General features: G+C 39.4%; 2 protein-coding genes across 2 annotated transcripts; one reads left to right on the forward strand and one right to left on the reverse strand.

Annotated features, from left to right (window-relative positions):
- Positions 1-392: 392 nt before the first annotated feature.
- On the reverse strand, positions 393-4912 carry CLRN2 (clarin 2; the record flags this gene model as incomplete). Its single annotated transcript, XM_084286813.1, has 3 exons — positions 393-658; positions 1112-1291; positions 4660-4912. The coding sequence occupies 3 exons, from the start codon at positions 4910-4912 to the stop codon at positions 393-395; spliced, it is 699 nt and encodes a 232-aa protein (XP_084142939.1).
- A 987-nt stretch (positions 4913-5899) lies between these two features.
- On the forward strand, positions 5900-14464 carry QDPR (quinoid dihydropteridine reductase). Its single transcript, XM_084285932.1, has 7 exons — positions 5900-6022; positions 6156-6248; positions 7285-7381; positions 8337-8477; positions 10805-10913; positions 11434-11517; positions 13585-14464. The coding sequence occupies exons 1-7, from the start codon at positions 5936-5938 to the stop codon at positions 13688-13690; spliced, it is 717 nt and encodes a 238-aa protein (XP_084142058.1). The 5' UTR covers positions 5900-5935; the 3' UTR covers positions 13691-14464.
- Positions 14465-15821: the final 1357 nt, after the last annotated feature.

The raw sequence follows: 15821 nt of genomic DNA on the forward strand, positions 1-15821 counted from the left end.
AACATTCATCCTTTCTGTTTTAAAATAAGCCTATATTATGAAAGATTTATTACAAACATATTTTATTTCTAAACAAAAAAGATACTTAGTTTAGGTGAAATTGTATTATCACCTGTGTTCTAAAATAGCTAAAATGCAGATTTTGTAAAAACTGTGAACTCTATAGGTCAGTTTTGAGAATAATATTTGCAGTATTTGTTTTTCCTGCTTTCCCACACATGCTAATTGCTGGTTTTGTAGACTGACCTTTAAAAAAGTACTGCAGATTTTTACAATTGGCATCTTTACTCATGTCTATACCAAAATTCTCCATTCAAAGCAAAAGCTGACAAGTCAAGAAGCTGTTTCTGTCATGATAGTTCACTTCACCAAAGTAGTCTTATGCAGATTTATTAGTACATGATATCTTCTGCTGTAACATTTGCTTCTTCTGTCTTAGTCTTTATTTTAGGGAAATGAATACCACTAATGGCTATTAGCAGCAAGTTCACTGCATGCGCTGTGGCACTTGCCACACAAAGCCAAAAACAGTCTTCAAACCTTTCTTCTAAGATAACAAATTGAAAGGCGTTTTCCCGAAAATTGGCAATTCTTTCTGTGAGGCGATGAAGTTTTACAGCAGCCATAAAGCCAGTGACTGCAAGTGCTATAAATCCACCTGCAACAAAAAGAAAGAAGTATTTACCATTGTTGTCAAAACAAGACATGCATTTTGGTTGTGCTTCAGAAGGACATATTAATTACAAAAGCAGGTCTTAAACAGAATGTGACAGACTTAGAGATGGCTTAAACACCTTCAGCATGCTTAGCCTTTAATGTATTGCCAAACAATATAATATTAAAATAAATTTAAGTTTATAATAAAGGACTTTTATGAGTTATATGAACCATAAAGACTGGCATTTGCAGCTCCTGTAAAAAGTTGACTAGACACGATATGCTGAAAAGCCATCTGACAGCTCTCTTTTGATAGATGAGAATTCATTGGTAACTTCATTTTATTCACAAGTATTTAAGTCAGGGAGATATCGAGTAAGGCAAGAAAAGAAGTTTTACAGTTAACATTTTCCTATGAACATGACTGGTGAAAAATACTGGTGAATGAATTTACCTGCAAGTAAATTCCAAAGGCATAGTCCTGCTGGACCCTTAATAGCCCGGTAAGGAACTTTTATTGCGTTAAGAATGCAGAATCCAAAACTGACCAGAGAAAAGCCCATGGCCACACAGAGGAACATTATAACCATCACATGCAGGCCTGTATTCAGCTTTTTCACCATATGTGGGAAAACTGTCAAGAAACAAAAAAAATAACTATTCAATGTGTATTTTTTTCATGACAACAGTAAACATCACACTCTACTTATGCACCAAAGTCAAATTATATGTAAACAAGACGATTTTTATAAAACAATCGATTCAGGTAGTTACACTCATGATGTTTTATTTCTCACTGCATAAGACAAACTAGGGATATTCTACTACAGGAACAATCACTCACACAGGATCTGTAAATAAGGATGCAGGGTTAAGTACTCTGTTATTTATCTAGTTTTGTTCGTGTATTTATCTCTGCTGCTGTATTGTCTGTTGCATTCATTTCTGCATCGTTTTCACCTCTGCTCTCTGCCCCAAACTTCTTTCCTTTGAGTTTCCCATTCCTGTCCCATGCTCTTAATCTCATGCCTTTGAAGTCCAATAGTTCAGTTTCCTTGTCCAGCTCCTTGCTGTCTGAATTAGTGTTACGTCTGCTTGATTTAGTTTCTTATATTATTCTTCTTTCTATCTCTTCCTCTCTTTAAAACGGGCTCCAGTGAGATCCACTCTGATCCACTTCCTATTTCCTAATCCCACAGGTTTCCACTTTTAAATTCCCTTCCTGGTTTCTCATCAAGTGTTTATACCTCTTTTATGTGTTTCTGGGTGTTGGACAGTATTTTAGTTAAACTCATAGAAAGGATGCAAAGTGTCACAGTCAGGGCAGGCTTGGCATGAGGCATTCACAGGTTTTGTTATACACATGAGCTCTTCTTTGGCAGCCTGCCTGTCTGTAAAGGACAGTGACTTTATTAACCTGTTTTTATCTTAACAGTTACTTTGGTGGAAGGCTACATCAGCCAGCAATAGGGAGATGCAGAACATGCAAGAACTCAGGTTATCCTGCAGCCCTTCAGTAACTGAATCAGAAGAAACATGAGGAGGGAATTGTAGACAATGTGCTGACTGACAAGAAAGAGAAAAGCTGATCAAGAAGGAACCTAAAATACAGGCCAGTCAAGAAAAGCCCTTCAAATAATGCAGCACCACACATTCATACATATTTGGAAGGACTAACTGCCTAATTATGTCACTAAAAACAAGGTACTTCATATTATAAACAAATAGATTACTTCCTATGCTGCATAAGTGAAAAAAATAATCCAAAGAAACCACATATAATGCAGGCAGAAATAACTGGTGGATGACACAGCAAATATCAAGGATATAATGTGATCATCATGACATTACAGAATTCCGGTAGATTATTCAGAAAACTTCATACTGTACAAATTCCATACAAAAATCCATGATTCAACAGCTCTTCAGTAATTAATTCTGGGCTTATAATGAGGTATGGTATACACAGGAGCTACAGGAAAGACTCCAACAAGAAGAAAGAAGGGAAGTAGAAGAGGAATGGGAAGCCAGAAACTAGCTTACTTTCCCAGTGGAAAATAAGTGCCTGTAAAAAAACAAAGCACATGGAATTTAGCTTTATTATAAACCAGCAGAGTTTTCAGGGTGGTTCTAAAGATTCCTTTGTGTCTTTTCTGAGGCTCTCAGCCAGGTCCCAAAGACATGGGCAGCGAGCCTGTCTTAATACACAGAAGTAAGAACCCCGAGGAAGGACATTGCCTTGGGGACTGCTGACACATTCCAGCTGTTTTTGCTGTACACACAGAGAAAATGTCTGACTTTCCCAGTTTGTTTGCAGGGCTTGATTCAGATGTCAAAATATATGCATCTCATGCCAATTTAGATGGGCTAGGACTTCCAGTAACAACCACATGGATCTGACATAGATGACACAGTATGTATAGGAACACCAACAAAAGGTGGTGGATTTAACAGCTTTGTAATACTGTCGTGATACCATTTTGATGCCAGTGTTGTGAAAGTTGCAACCCTTATAGAGCTATTAAAATAATTAAAAGGGAAAGTCTCTGGCACATTTGTTTACCTAAATGCATGGTTGTGTCCGCTGCATTTATTGACCCAATTTTACAGATCTAATGGGAAAAAGTGAGATCTTTGTCTGTCTAAGAATACCATCACATCCTCCAGATATGTATTCATACAGTCAGTGGTGAGGGTGGAATGCTAGGCCTTCTTCTCAGATTGCAGAGTAATTAATCAGAAAGTTTACTAACAAGGCTAGAAAGTTGTACAAGGAGAAGAGGATCAGCTAACTTTTTCTTCATTCTCTTTGACATTTATGGATGGGTTAAAGAACTGGAACTATATTTCTGAATACCTTGAAGAGAAGAAGCAGCAGCAGAGCAGGACAAGCTTTGACCTGTTTGCCAGCAATTTTGGCTACTGAAAAGCAGTTAGTCCAAATTCACAGTGTAACAACAGGTCACACTGATCTAAGTTTCTCTGTTTCTCTTCACCACTCCTAGGACCACAGTCATGCCTGCTTTAAAGACTTTATAGCAGTGTTTGTGCAGCTGTGTAGGGAGGCAGTATAGCGGGATGAGTTTATGGGAAATAAATAGATCTTTTGCAGGCTAATTTTCAGCAAGCTTAACTCCCTGAACTTCCTCACCATACAACTACGCTAAGTACCACAGCCATTGCAAAGGATGAGCCAGCACTGCTGTGCAACAGGGGAGAGTAAGCTTCAACTTATATTGGTTTAAGTTGCTGCAGATCTATCCACCAAACTAAACATCTTTGATAAAAAATATCATTTTCACTTCAGCACAGGATGTGTGAAAACTGGAAATCATCCAAAGTCAACATCTGACAGCTTTGGAGAGCTCAAGAAAATCTTTGACATTTCTACACTTTGTATGTATTCACCATTTTTTTTCTCTTTGAAGTTACCAGAAAAGAAAGTAAAAACTTCTTTAACATGTTAGTAAAGTTAGGAGTATCTACAATGGCAGACATCTGTTTTGGGACAGCTAGGGAAACACACAAATGTGGCCAGCTAAATAAATCTCTACTTCTTAAAGGAAAAAAAAAATGAAAAAGGGAGCATTTTAACAAATATGGCAAAAATAGAGGTGCAGATATTGCAGAGCAACACTTGGCATGGAAAAGTTTCAGTCAAGGGAAAGTATGACTTACAGGGTCATCTCCAATCCTCCTATAGCTCAACCTGGGAAACAAGACTGAAAGGGAATCCTCTTCACTCTGTTCACAAGACTAACAGGAATTCCTCAATCTAGCTCTAGGGATTTTTTTTTTCTTTGATTCCAGAATCACAAAACATAATCAGAGAGAAAACCTAGCCTGAAATAGCACTCAAATCCCCAAGCACACAGACCACAAGTAAGCCACAATTATACGTTTAATAATAATGATTTGCTCTTGACAGGTTATGTAAACAAAACGACCAGAGTGCTTTTAAAGTTGAACTAGACATTTGACTCAAACCAAAATTGTACTTACTTGTGAATTTGGAACGACGCCCTCCCAGCCCACACTGGCGTATCTTGCCGCCCCTAAAAAGGCCATAGTAAATTTCTCCCATGAACTTGACCAGCTCTGGATCTGTGGCATTGACTAAATCAGCCCCTGTTTTGCAAAGCATCTTTCCAGTCATCCACCTTTGGGTCCCCATTGCGACGGCAATTACGATAAAAGACGCAAAACTTATTGTAGAAGCCAAGGCAAATAAAGTCTTTTTAAAACAGCCGGGCATCCTAGTGGTTTCAAGGAGTCATCTCCAAGGCCTCTCTTCAGTAACTAGGCACATTTCCCACTTTTCCTGTTGCTCTGAAATCCATGAACGAATAGCAAGTATTTCAAAATACATCTCATTGTATTTCAAAGCTCCAGAAATTAAACCGTACAGTTAAAAATCAAGTCCAAAAAGATGTTTTGCTGCGACAGCATCCTGAAATGGTTGCAAACAACAGCTTCGTTACCCTGTCATGCGGTGGTGCAGAAAGTAATCCTATATCTATTGCATGGCTAATGTTTCACCGGAGCTTTAATTGTCCTGCTCAAATGGCATCAAGTTCTTTACCATAACCACGTGGGATGAAAATTAGAAGCATTTTTTTAAAGATGATTAAAAACATGGGTAAATATCCGCGAGGGACAAAGCTTTGCGAACGTGGAGTGTAGCAGCAGAATCCTGCTGACATCTCGGCTGTGTTAAGCTACCTCCTCCTGGTGCTTACTCTGTCCCTGTGTAAATGTCAGTGCTGTCAGAGCCACCAGGGCTGGCAATAACCCTCAGAGCGATGTCCTTCCATCCCTCGGCCTGCTAGCTGAGGTGTTTAAATGCTGTTCAGGAGGCTGTGGTTTCACACAGGGACCTGCTGCCTGCACAGGGCCCTCCGTGCAGGGTGGGGAGGCACAGGCAGGCAGCAGGGCCTGGAGCTGGGGGCTGTGGCGAGGGCAGTAATTCCACCTAGCAGCGATATCGAGCAGCACTGAAGAAAACCGGCAACAATTGCTCGCACTCCTACAGTTACAGCCCCCTACAGGCGCCCGCTAATTAACCCTCCCCTGAGGGAACACAACCCGCGGAGGCTGAGATTAAAACCCAGCGGCTCCCCAGGGCTCAACCCCAGCTCGGAGGCTCCTCCTGCTCCCGGTGCGAGGCGGAGGCAGCCGCCAGCCCCCCCGGCCCCGGGGGCGGCCCCTGTGTGGCGTTGGAGCGAGGCGAGGCTGGGGCCGGGCCAGAGCCGGAGCCGGAGCGGGGCAGGCAGCGAGCATGGCGGCGGCGGGCAGGGTGCTGGTGTACGGGGGCAGAGGAGCTCTGGGCTCGCAGTGCGTGCAGTACTTCAAGGCCAGGAACTGGGTGAGCGCCGGCAGGGCTGCTGCGGGCCCCGTGAGGGTGGGCGAGACGGGGCTGCTTTGGAGGGGGGGAGTTAAAGGGGGCGAGAGCGAAGGGTGCCCCGCCGGGCGCTAACGGTGCCTTCTCGCCGCCCCAGTGGGTCGCCAGCATCGACCTGGCCGAGAACGAGGATGCCAACGCCAACGTGGTGGTGAGGACGACAGAGTCCTTCCCCGAGCAGGCCGAGCAGGTGGGAGCGCGTCGCGGGGTCGGGGGGAGGTCCCTCGGGGAAGGGGTGAAGCCCCTCGGTCCGGGCTCCATGCACTGGGTTTGCACCCACTCGCCATAAACCCTCTCTTTGAGAAGCACTGAGGCCCCCCAGCAGTGAGCAACCCGCTGGTTTTGGTACCCGGCTGCTGTACCCTGAACTCAGGGGTGCCACCATTTGCCAGCCACTTCTTAATTCTTTTTATTTTTCACTTTCCTTTTAACTGCTTGGAGGCATGGGTTTGCAGAAGAGCTTGATTTGGGAGTTTAGAAGTTACCGTATGTTGTCACTCAGAATGTGTCGCACTTGTGTATTATCTTCCTCTTTGTTACCTGAAGGGCTGCGGGCAGAATGAGATTACTTTAATCAAGGTGGATTAGGACATCTTGAAACGCAGCACTCCTTTCTCAAGTCCTGTCTGTGTTGTATAGCTGGATGGTAATGCTGAAAACATTTCCCAGTAGGGTTTACACTGTGACAGAAAATTGACAACCAACAAATTCATTACCAAGTGCAAAGTCTCATTTGAAAGAGAAAGAAATACTGGGTATTTAAAAGCCTACATACTCAAATCCAAGGATGTGGTTCATAAGGAGGCTTTAGTTGTTTGTTTCTTGTGCTATCATCGGAAATGTCACAGAAGCAGTGCTGATCAGACCTGGAGTTTCATTTCCCATATTATTAAACAACACAGTGTGCAGAGAAGAACCTGTCCAAAAGTAAGTCGCAAATGAAAAATGATGGTATAGGTAAGGATCAGATCTTTCAGTCCTGCTCACATCAGTTATTGCCAGTGACGTCGCACACTGTGCAGTCTGACTTACATCTACAGTTAGCTTTCAACTCAATTATTGAATTGATAGATCATAAATGTTAATTTTGTGCAGCTATTTAAGTTGCTGTTCGTTGTTTTTTGTTTTTCAGTTACATAGTTGAGTAATATTAAGGCATTCTTGGTATTTACTCTTTTACCTTACAAATTCAATGTTTTCGGAATGTTTTGTTCTGTGTTTTGAAGGTGACAGCAGAGATTGGGAAGCTTCTTGGTGAAGAAAAGGTGGATGCGATCCTGTGTGTAGCAGGAGGATGGGCTGGAGGCAGTGCCAAAGCTAAATGTAAGCCGGTGCATGCTAGCAAATACATGATTGAGAGGAATCCTTAAAAATAGTGGTAATAAAGGTCTTTGAAATCATCTTTTATCCTGAGTCCAGAAGAAGTTAGCCTAATAGTGCAAAGTAGTTCAGTCACAATGTTTGTGAGCACTCTTCTCAATTATCGGTGCCTGTTAAATTTCCAAAACTTGATGCGCTATATAGAAGAGTTCAGCATTATCTGTGAACTAGCTTTTGCCAAGGTTATGTGTGTCAGGCTTATTACATAAGATACTGGCTGAGTGGAACTTGATCTTTTTGCCCAAATCATTGCTTTATGCGTAAAACCTCAGTTGTCTGATGCAGTTCTGAGCTATTAGTATACAATACAGTGTTGGAAGGACCTGTCTGATGACCAGAGGCTGTGCTAGAGGGGGACAAAAAAGTCCTCAGTTTATAAAGCTTTTAAATGTATAATATTCAGGAAATTGTTTTATGCTTTATGTACTAGTGTAGAGACTTTTTTTTTTTGAAAAAAAAAAAAAAAAAAAGCCGTTCTGTCTGGGCTAAATCTGTTAAAACATGGTGTTTTCCTTCCCCTTCCTTGTTCAGACATCATATGCAAAATTTTCACTTTAAAGAGAGAATATGAGAAGACATGCACAGTTAAATCAGAGTGAATACTTTTATAGAATTGCATTATATTGGATTGTTATAAATTTCCACAGTAATTTGAATGAGGTGATGGATCATACCCTACTATCCTTCCAATAACATTACTATGAATTAAGGTTATTTTGGGATCAAGTGATCAGCTTGATCAACTGCTTGATTCAGCTCCTTTATCTCTTGGAGATAGAAAGCATGTTTTTATAGTACTTTGCATAGTACTGTTGCACTCTGTGATATCGTAGGTATCACATGGAAATCATAGGTAGAAGTCTTCTTAAGTTACCTACCTAATTCTCTTCCAAATCAGCTTTGTACAAAAACTGTGATCTGATGTGGAAACAGAGTGTTTGGACATCCACTATTTCCAGTCACCTAGCCACAAAGCATCTGAAGGAAGGAGGTCTTCTGACTCTGACAGGAGCTCAAGCTGCTTTATCTGGAACTCCAGGTAAAATGCCATGCACGATAACTATTAGGACATAAGCAGTTCTAGCTATACCTTAGTCTGTTCATGAAAAAAAACAGTTTCTTGTCATCTAATAGAAATGGAAAATTGCTGCTGAAACGCTTAAGGCAAGTGTAATTTTACAGATGGCAATACTGAATCTCTTGAAACAGGAGTGCAAACAAAATCACTATTAAGTAATGCTTGACATGCATTCATGAAATATGCTTGGCTAATATGCAGTACAATAGAAAAAGTAACTTGGAAAATTTTGAAGTACTGTGAAGCACACATCAGTAAGTATAGTACTTAAATGAAGTCGAATATCTTATTTGCGTTCTGAAAGGCAGAGTCCTTAGTTGTCCAGTTTTTCAATCAGTGATGACTCAGCTAATTTTATTAAACGTGCTTGTCCTGTTCATGTTCTGATTCCAGTCCACCTTTGCTTCAGACACAGATAAGCTTGTTTACTTTCAGCTTTGCCCTTCGGTAGCTATTTAGTACAAACTTTTTCCTGAGATTTTATTTTTTTCCTCATCTCACTCCTAGGCATGTTGGTCTGCATGGAGAAAATCTGGGAACAATTTAAAATTAAAAAAACAGCAGCACAGAAGCCCACAGGCAGGGAAAGTTTTTGTTGAAACAAATGCTCTTATTTCTCAATCTTCTTCTAGTGTGAATTCAACAATATTTTGATGAGACATAGCTATTATTTTTTTTTAAATAATAAAATTAATGAATATTTGTGAAAGCCTTGTCTAAAATAGTTCAGGAGAAATATGCTGTGTTCTCTAGTTAATGCAGCTGTAAATACAGTAGATAAATCATCTGGCCTAGTCTGAAGATAAAAGGATTATTTTATGTGAATCAGCAGACGAATAATTTACTGTGTACTACTGACTGACAATATACAGATTTTTAAAAAAAAAAAAGGGAACTGTGGCAAACTTTCATGATGTTTTTTGTTTGGTTCATTTTGGGATGTAGGGACCACAACACAGGAATCGGTGATTTGCTTTCATGTTTTGAACTGGCTGTTTTCAACAAGTCTGGAATTAAAAAAGAAAACACATAGCAGTGCTTTGGGCAAACACATGCAACTTGTTAACATCAGGAAGAATTGGGAAAGAAATGTTACTCAACTTTTGTAAATATGCCTTGTTAGTCTTGTTATTACCAGCTATTATGGAAGGAATTATCTCTTTTGTTTTCGCTTACTGTGTTTTTTTTCTTTTCATCTGTGAAAATGCTGAGTCACTTAATGCAAATTGAAGATAAATGAAAATAATATAAGTTATAGAAGCAGTCTGATAGGGATAGTGAAGAAATACAGGTTTAAGAAAGCTGATGGTTTAGAGAAGAGGCAAGAGGGAACTATGATAGAAATGCAAATATTTTGTAGTCATAACAAAATGTTAGCTACCACTGCCCATGATTCCTCCTAATAAACATGTTTGTTTTACAATATGTCTTAACTGAATATAACAGAAATATTTCTACAATGTGAAACTCCCTGTGTACCTTCATTACAAGGTACTTCCTCACAAACATTGAGAAGAGGTTTTACAGTTGTGTAGATGGGTAGAAAGGCATCCAGTTGTAGTACATAAAATACACTTATTTTTCCTACACTCCTAATCTGTTAGGCTACTTGGCAGATACATACCATGAGACATCTCAGACCTGGAGCACCCTGATAGTCCAAATCTTGTACGTAAGCAGTGTGCAGGATGCTCTCCTTCCCATGCATCTTACACTGCTAAATACTGGCTGCCTAGAAAGCAGCAGTGTTTGGGAAGAAGTTGGTTTTACATGCAGGTTATTCAGTCACTTTGTACTTTTAAGGGGTATGGGTTGTATTTGTTTTTCTGTTTGTTTGTTTTATAGTCAGGATACTGACCAGGTGAACTACTGTTTCAGAGAGAAATGAGCTGTATCTGTTTAGGTCTAAAACTGCGAATACCTTAGTCATGCTTAAAGTTAACAGGTGATTTATTTAATGAAAAGCTCTTCACGCTTACTAGTTTAGTTTTGTAACCCTATAAGTCTAATTCTTCAGGATGCATTTTGAAGCATTAGCTGAAGATGCATAACTCAGTAAGTTTCTTACTTCTGTAATGGTGAGTAAATTGAACTTTGTGGTAGTTCCAGGACATCTAGTAAGAATTGTTGGGATTTTTTTCTTAAAACATATTTTAAGTTTGATTCTGTTCTGGCTGTGGTAGGTGATCTGACAAACAGTAAATTTAAGATAACAGGAGTTTCTGTCATAGTGCTGGTATTGAGAGCTGCATTGATTATGCTCTAATTTGTCTGTTTTTAACCGCTAGGAATGATTGGCTATGGCATGGCCAAAGGAGCAGTGCACCAGCTTTGTCAGAGTTTGGCTGGTACCAATAGTGGCTTGCCATCTGGTTCTGCTGCTGTTGCTGTTTTACCGTAAGTGATTGCAGTCACCTCTGCCTGTATCATTTTATTTAACTTCTACTGTAATCGTATTGATATGGGTGTGATGTCCTGTCCACAGTACTCAAATAGCTGCTTAGACTGACATAGTTTCATAGGGAAAGGATGCATGTTGAACATATGCGAATAATGATGTGCAATATATCCTAAAAATTATACTTTTTTCCTTTTCTTTGCAAAACAGTAGTGGATTAAAATATCATTTGATTTTAATGAGCATGAGAGAGACTGGAAGGATCTGTGGGCTAAGTGATAACCTTAATGGGCTGGATGTCATCAGGAAGCCAGGTAGCTAAGGGGTTATAGGCTGTGATCCTTTGATATACATTGAAGCTGATGGTTATATGCTGTTAACATATGTAGAGGATGCAAAGAAAATCCATACCACGTGGTATATAAAAGTTGAGCATATGTTGCAGTGATGAATAGAAGCAGGTGGCTCTTATCAGAAACAGTATGTACAAATAAAAGTTTTATCTCATTTTAATCACAGGGTTACCTTGGATACACCAGCAAACAGGAAATCAATGCCTGACGCAGACTTCAGCTCCTGGACATCCTTAGAATTCATTGCTGAGTGAGTATACATGTGATAAGTAAGCAGTTCCTTACTGGGCCTTTTCCTGCTGCATCCTACTGCATGTTGTTCCTAAGTAGCTGTCTTGCATTGGAGGGTTTGGGTTTTTTTGTTTTTTGTTTTTTTTTTGTTTCCCCATCATTCCCCTGATCCTGTATGTCTTCAAATCACATTAGGCCTCTTGCACAAGCTTCCTAACTGGAGAAAATTAGCTCAACTCCATCAGCTTCAGCATTTCTACACCAGTTATAGTGACAAGGCAGATAGCCTTAAGCAGTTGGAAGCCAGAGAATCTCATATAGCCAGTAGACAAATTAAATTACAGACAGCAGATGCAGGAGTTTGTCTCAAAGGTAAACTGCAAATAGGCATGTAAACTTTGGTGTTGTTTATTTTAACACTATTACCCAGTTTTTGGTGTGTTAATTTGCTTCTTTTCACAGTTGGAAAAATTCCTACTCTTGTTTAGAAAAATTTAGTCAAGGTTTTTGTTTTTGTTTTTTTTTTTTTTTTCCATTATCCAAAAGGCTTGTCCTGAGTGATGTTTCAAAATGCTGAAACTTCAGCTGCAGCTTATTCAGCAACAGGCTGAGACAATGTTTATTGTTTCTAATTTCTCTAAGAGATGGTGCAGAATATGTGCTGCCTTCTCCAACATGATGGAGAGTAGCAAAGAAAATAATGGACACAGCTGTTTTGCCTTTTTGAGGAAAAAATGAAAAGGAATCAACTTCCGTGTTGTAAAGGACATAATGTTTTTCTTTACTCTCACTAATTCAAAAGCTTTTAGAACTGACACTGAAATAGCATTTACCTATTGCTACTTGTTCAGAGTAGTTGTGGCATTTAGTTTTCTTGTGATGTGAATTTTTATTCAGTTGGATGTCAGAGTGGAAAATGTTTTTTGGTTTGAGAAGCTTATACAGCTGTTCAGTGTGGTTCTTTAAGTGTCCCATCAATTGAGTTTAGTTGACCTAAAAATGTTCAAAAAAGTTCTTTATTGTGCTTAACCAGATGTTGTGGTTTTACAAATTAATTTTTAACTTCTAAAGACTTTTTCCTTATGGGAGAACTAGGTTCAGTGTGTTGTTTTGTTTCTTAGCTTCCAATTCTCTGAACTTAAATCCAGCTTTGAAAACTGAAAAGTTCACTGGTGCTGAAAGAAAGAATTCTAGTGTTGTTAGGATTTTGGTAACATCTGCATCCTAGAAAGGATGCAGGAACTCTTTTTCTCATGAGGTTCTTGCATTTTGAAGCCTGTTGTATCCATATATGTTGCGTCAGATGGCAAGATGTTCCGAAATGGCGGTTGCTCTGTCTACAATAGTGGAAAGGCTGATGGACCTGAAAAATGTTGTTTTTTGTTTTTTTTTTTTTCTCTATTAGTTTTGATGAGTGTTTTGATAAGTGTTCTGGTGTGCTAACTAGAATGAGATCATCTTACTCAGTGTGTGTTGGATGTCTTAGCGCTTTCTGTGCTTACGCTGAGACTAATTTCAACATTAAATACGTGATGGCAAATTGGCAGAAAAATGGGTTAAGAAAGAAGGACTTGGAAAGAAAGGGTACTTGCACAGGTTGAAAGGCAAGGGGGTAGGTGGGGCAAGAATGAATAGAGTACAGAGATACCGGGGGAAATGAAATTATTTAACCTGTATGGTTTAGCCTATAAGGCTAAAATATGGTTGCTAAACCATATTCCCAATTTTTTTACATGTTATAAAGGCAATTTAAGTAGCCACTCCCTCCCCCTTTTCATGTTTTTTTAGCTTGGGAAAAGCTTTTTGACATCTTCCTGTTTTTATGCAACTCCTGGCCTTTTGCTTTGAAGTGTTCTGAAAATCCTGCATATGTACTATGAAGCCCTTGTGATTTCTCTGGACCTCTGTTGTACTCTGAGGGTCTGAATCCAGTGATTGTACTGCTAGTTTGTGACATGCATAGAAATCACTACAGAGAGGTAGGAAAAGAAGGAGAATCAGTAGGCTTTTATGACTGATAGTGTGTGTGTGTGTGTGTATATTTTCTCTCCTCCTCATTCTGTTTTTTCTATTTATTTTAAAACAGAACCTTTTATGATTGGATAACAGGAAAGAATCGACCAAATTCAGGGAGTCTAATCCAGGTGATAACTACAGGAGGGAAGACTGAACTAGTTCCAGCACATCTTTGATGTCAGTCACTTAAGATGGTGAAACTTCATCAAAGAAGAAGCTATGGAAAGTCTGACTGCCAGCATAATTTGGATGGTCTCATGTATCCAGTAATTGTAATCATGTCATTATTGGAACCAAATCTGAAGTAGTATTTTTGTGCTGTCTGTTGTGAGCTGTCTGCATTTATTTACTGACAAGTACTACGTACTTGTCCCTAAATAAAAGTTGAAGGCTTTAAAGTCTGTAGATGCTCAAATCCTGAGCATTATGTGATCACTTACACATTTTTTCTGAAATGGGAATTGTGCTTATGTTGTGTAATCACATATGTAATGGTTGGATTCTTTTCTCAGCCACTGTTTCTGGCAAGTTATTGTGAATCTTCCAGGAGTCGTCTTCTTTCTCTGCCTGGGAACATAGCCCCACCCGTGCATATTATGTTGACTGTAACTGTAGGAAATGTGGTGATCATATATCCTTGTCTTGTAACACTTTTCTTGTGAATGTTCCACTGGAGTTAATGGAACTGTATAGGGATGGCTTACTTGAGAAGGACTTCCTAATTTGCCTTAGAGTTTATAAGCTGCTATCAGGCCTACAGTCGTAGGATAAAACAGTGGTTTTGCCAAATGTCTGTGCTTTTTCAAACAGGAAAGAACCATAATGACTAACACAAAGTGCTATAAAGAAGTATAAAGAAAAAAATACAAAACCATCTATTTGAGGGAAAAAAAAGAACTTCTATTTGAACGTGGTTTTTTGTGCTAAATAAATGTATATTGTTTTACATATTGGGCTGTCTCTATCACTGTAATACAAAGGGGAAAGGCTTTCAGCTGGAGGAAAAGTTCAGAAAAAGTTTAATTCCATTCTGCACTTAGATAATACCTCTACATGATGTAGCTGGATTGAAGTATTGCTGCTTCTGTGCACAGGCTTACATGGAACCAGCATTGCCAGGTTTTGGGAACGCCTTGAAAATAGATCTCAAGTTCTATCTAAGTTGTATTTATTTATTTTAGTTACCTTCAGGGTTGTGCTGGGCATAGCTCTACTGCCATGAGTCAGGAACCTTTTCTCTTTCCCAGTAAGAAAAAAAAAACTTCAGGTGCCCGTGCTGATTTTAACATGGTCAGATGGCTGTGTGATTGCCTTTTTCTTGTATGACTGTTGCTTTACTCATTTTGTTTAGCTGGATGGTATAGAGGGAAAATTCTATGTCTTGTCAAATCAGTCAAGAACTGTCAAATTATGGTGCTGCTTTTGATCTTAAATGGAAGACTAGCAACCGTTCTGTGTAAGCAGCAATTTCTGCAGGTTAAGAATACAGACAAACTGCAAGGTACTGATGAGGAATGAAAGGGTAAAGTGTTAGTATATTATTCTGGAAAATTGAAGAGCTATTGTACTACAGGCTTGCATCATTTGAAGGCTTCCCTTTGCCAAGCTAGTTGAATTTCCAAATTGCTTTCAATTTGTTTGTGTTGTGTCTTCTCATGAACATGTATTGAATCAGGTCTCAGAAGCTCCCTGAAGAACAGATCAAACGCTCGAATTGTGAAGGGAGCGCAGCTTGGATTCCAGATCTGTGTTTATGTGGCTGTGTAAAAGTACAGTCAAGGACCTAGCAGGCTGAATGGCTTATGGGTATCTCTGTAAAACTGCTGTGGCAAAAGATGGTAACATAGTATATGGGACTTAAGACACTAACAGAGAATCTTTTATTTGCTATGGGCTACAAGTGCTTTTCGAGCATCTTTGAATAATACATACATACCTGGACCTTAATGATATTAATAACATGGTGAAAAAATTCCACATGACAATAGTCATTAACTTAAGTTGAAGGCTGTAAATAACCAACCCTGAGATTATACAGAGGGAGGAAGGGACAGCAGGTTTAAATTTTGATAAAGAGCAAAAAGTCAAAAAGAAAATGAGATGCGATCCATTGCCTGATTAATTTCTTTTCCATTAAGACAACCTGGTAGTCCTGGTAGGAAAACATGAGGCAAATCTGTGTTTCAGACCTAGCTGCTTCGGATGTGTTTTGCCAGTGTCAGAGATAAGGCCTGGAAAACAGAGGTGGTGTTTACACTATGCTACAGAGAAGGTTGCCAAGCTTGTGGTAGCCTAACCAGGTTAGTT

Source organism: Netta rufina (assembly GCF_964035555.1).
Source record: "Netta rufina genome assembly, chromosome: 4".
Classification (NCBI taxonomy): Eukaryota; Metazoa; Chordata; class Aves; order Anseriformes; family Anatidae; genus Netta; species Netta rufina.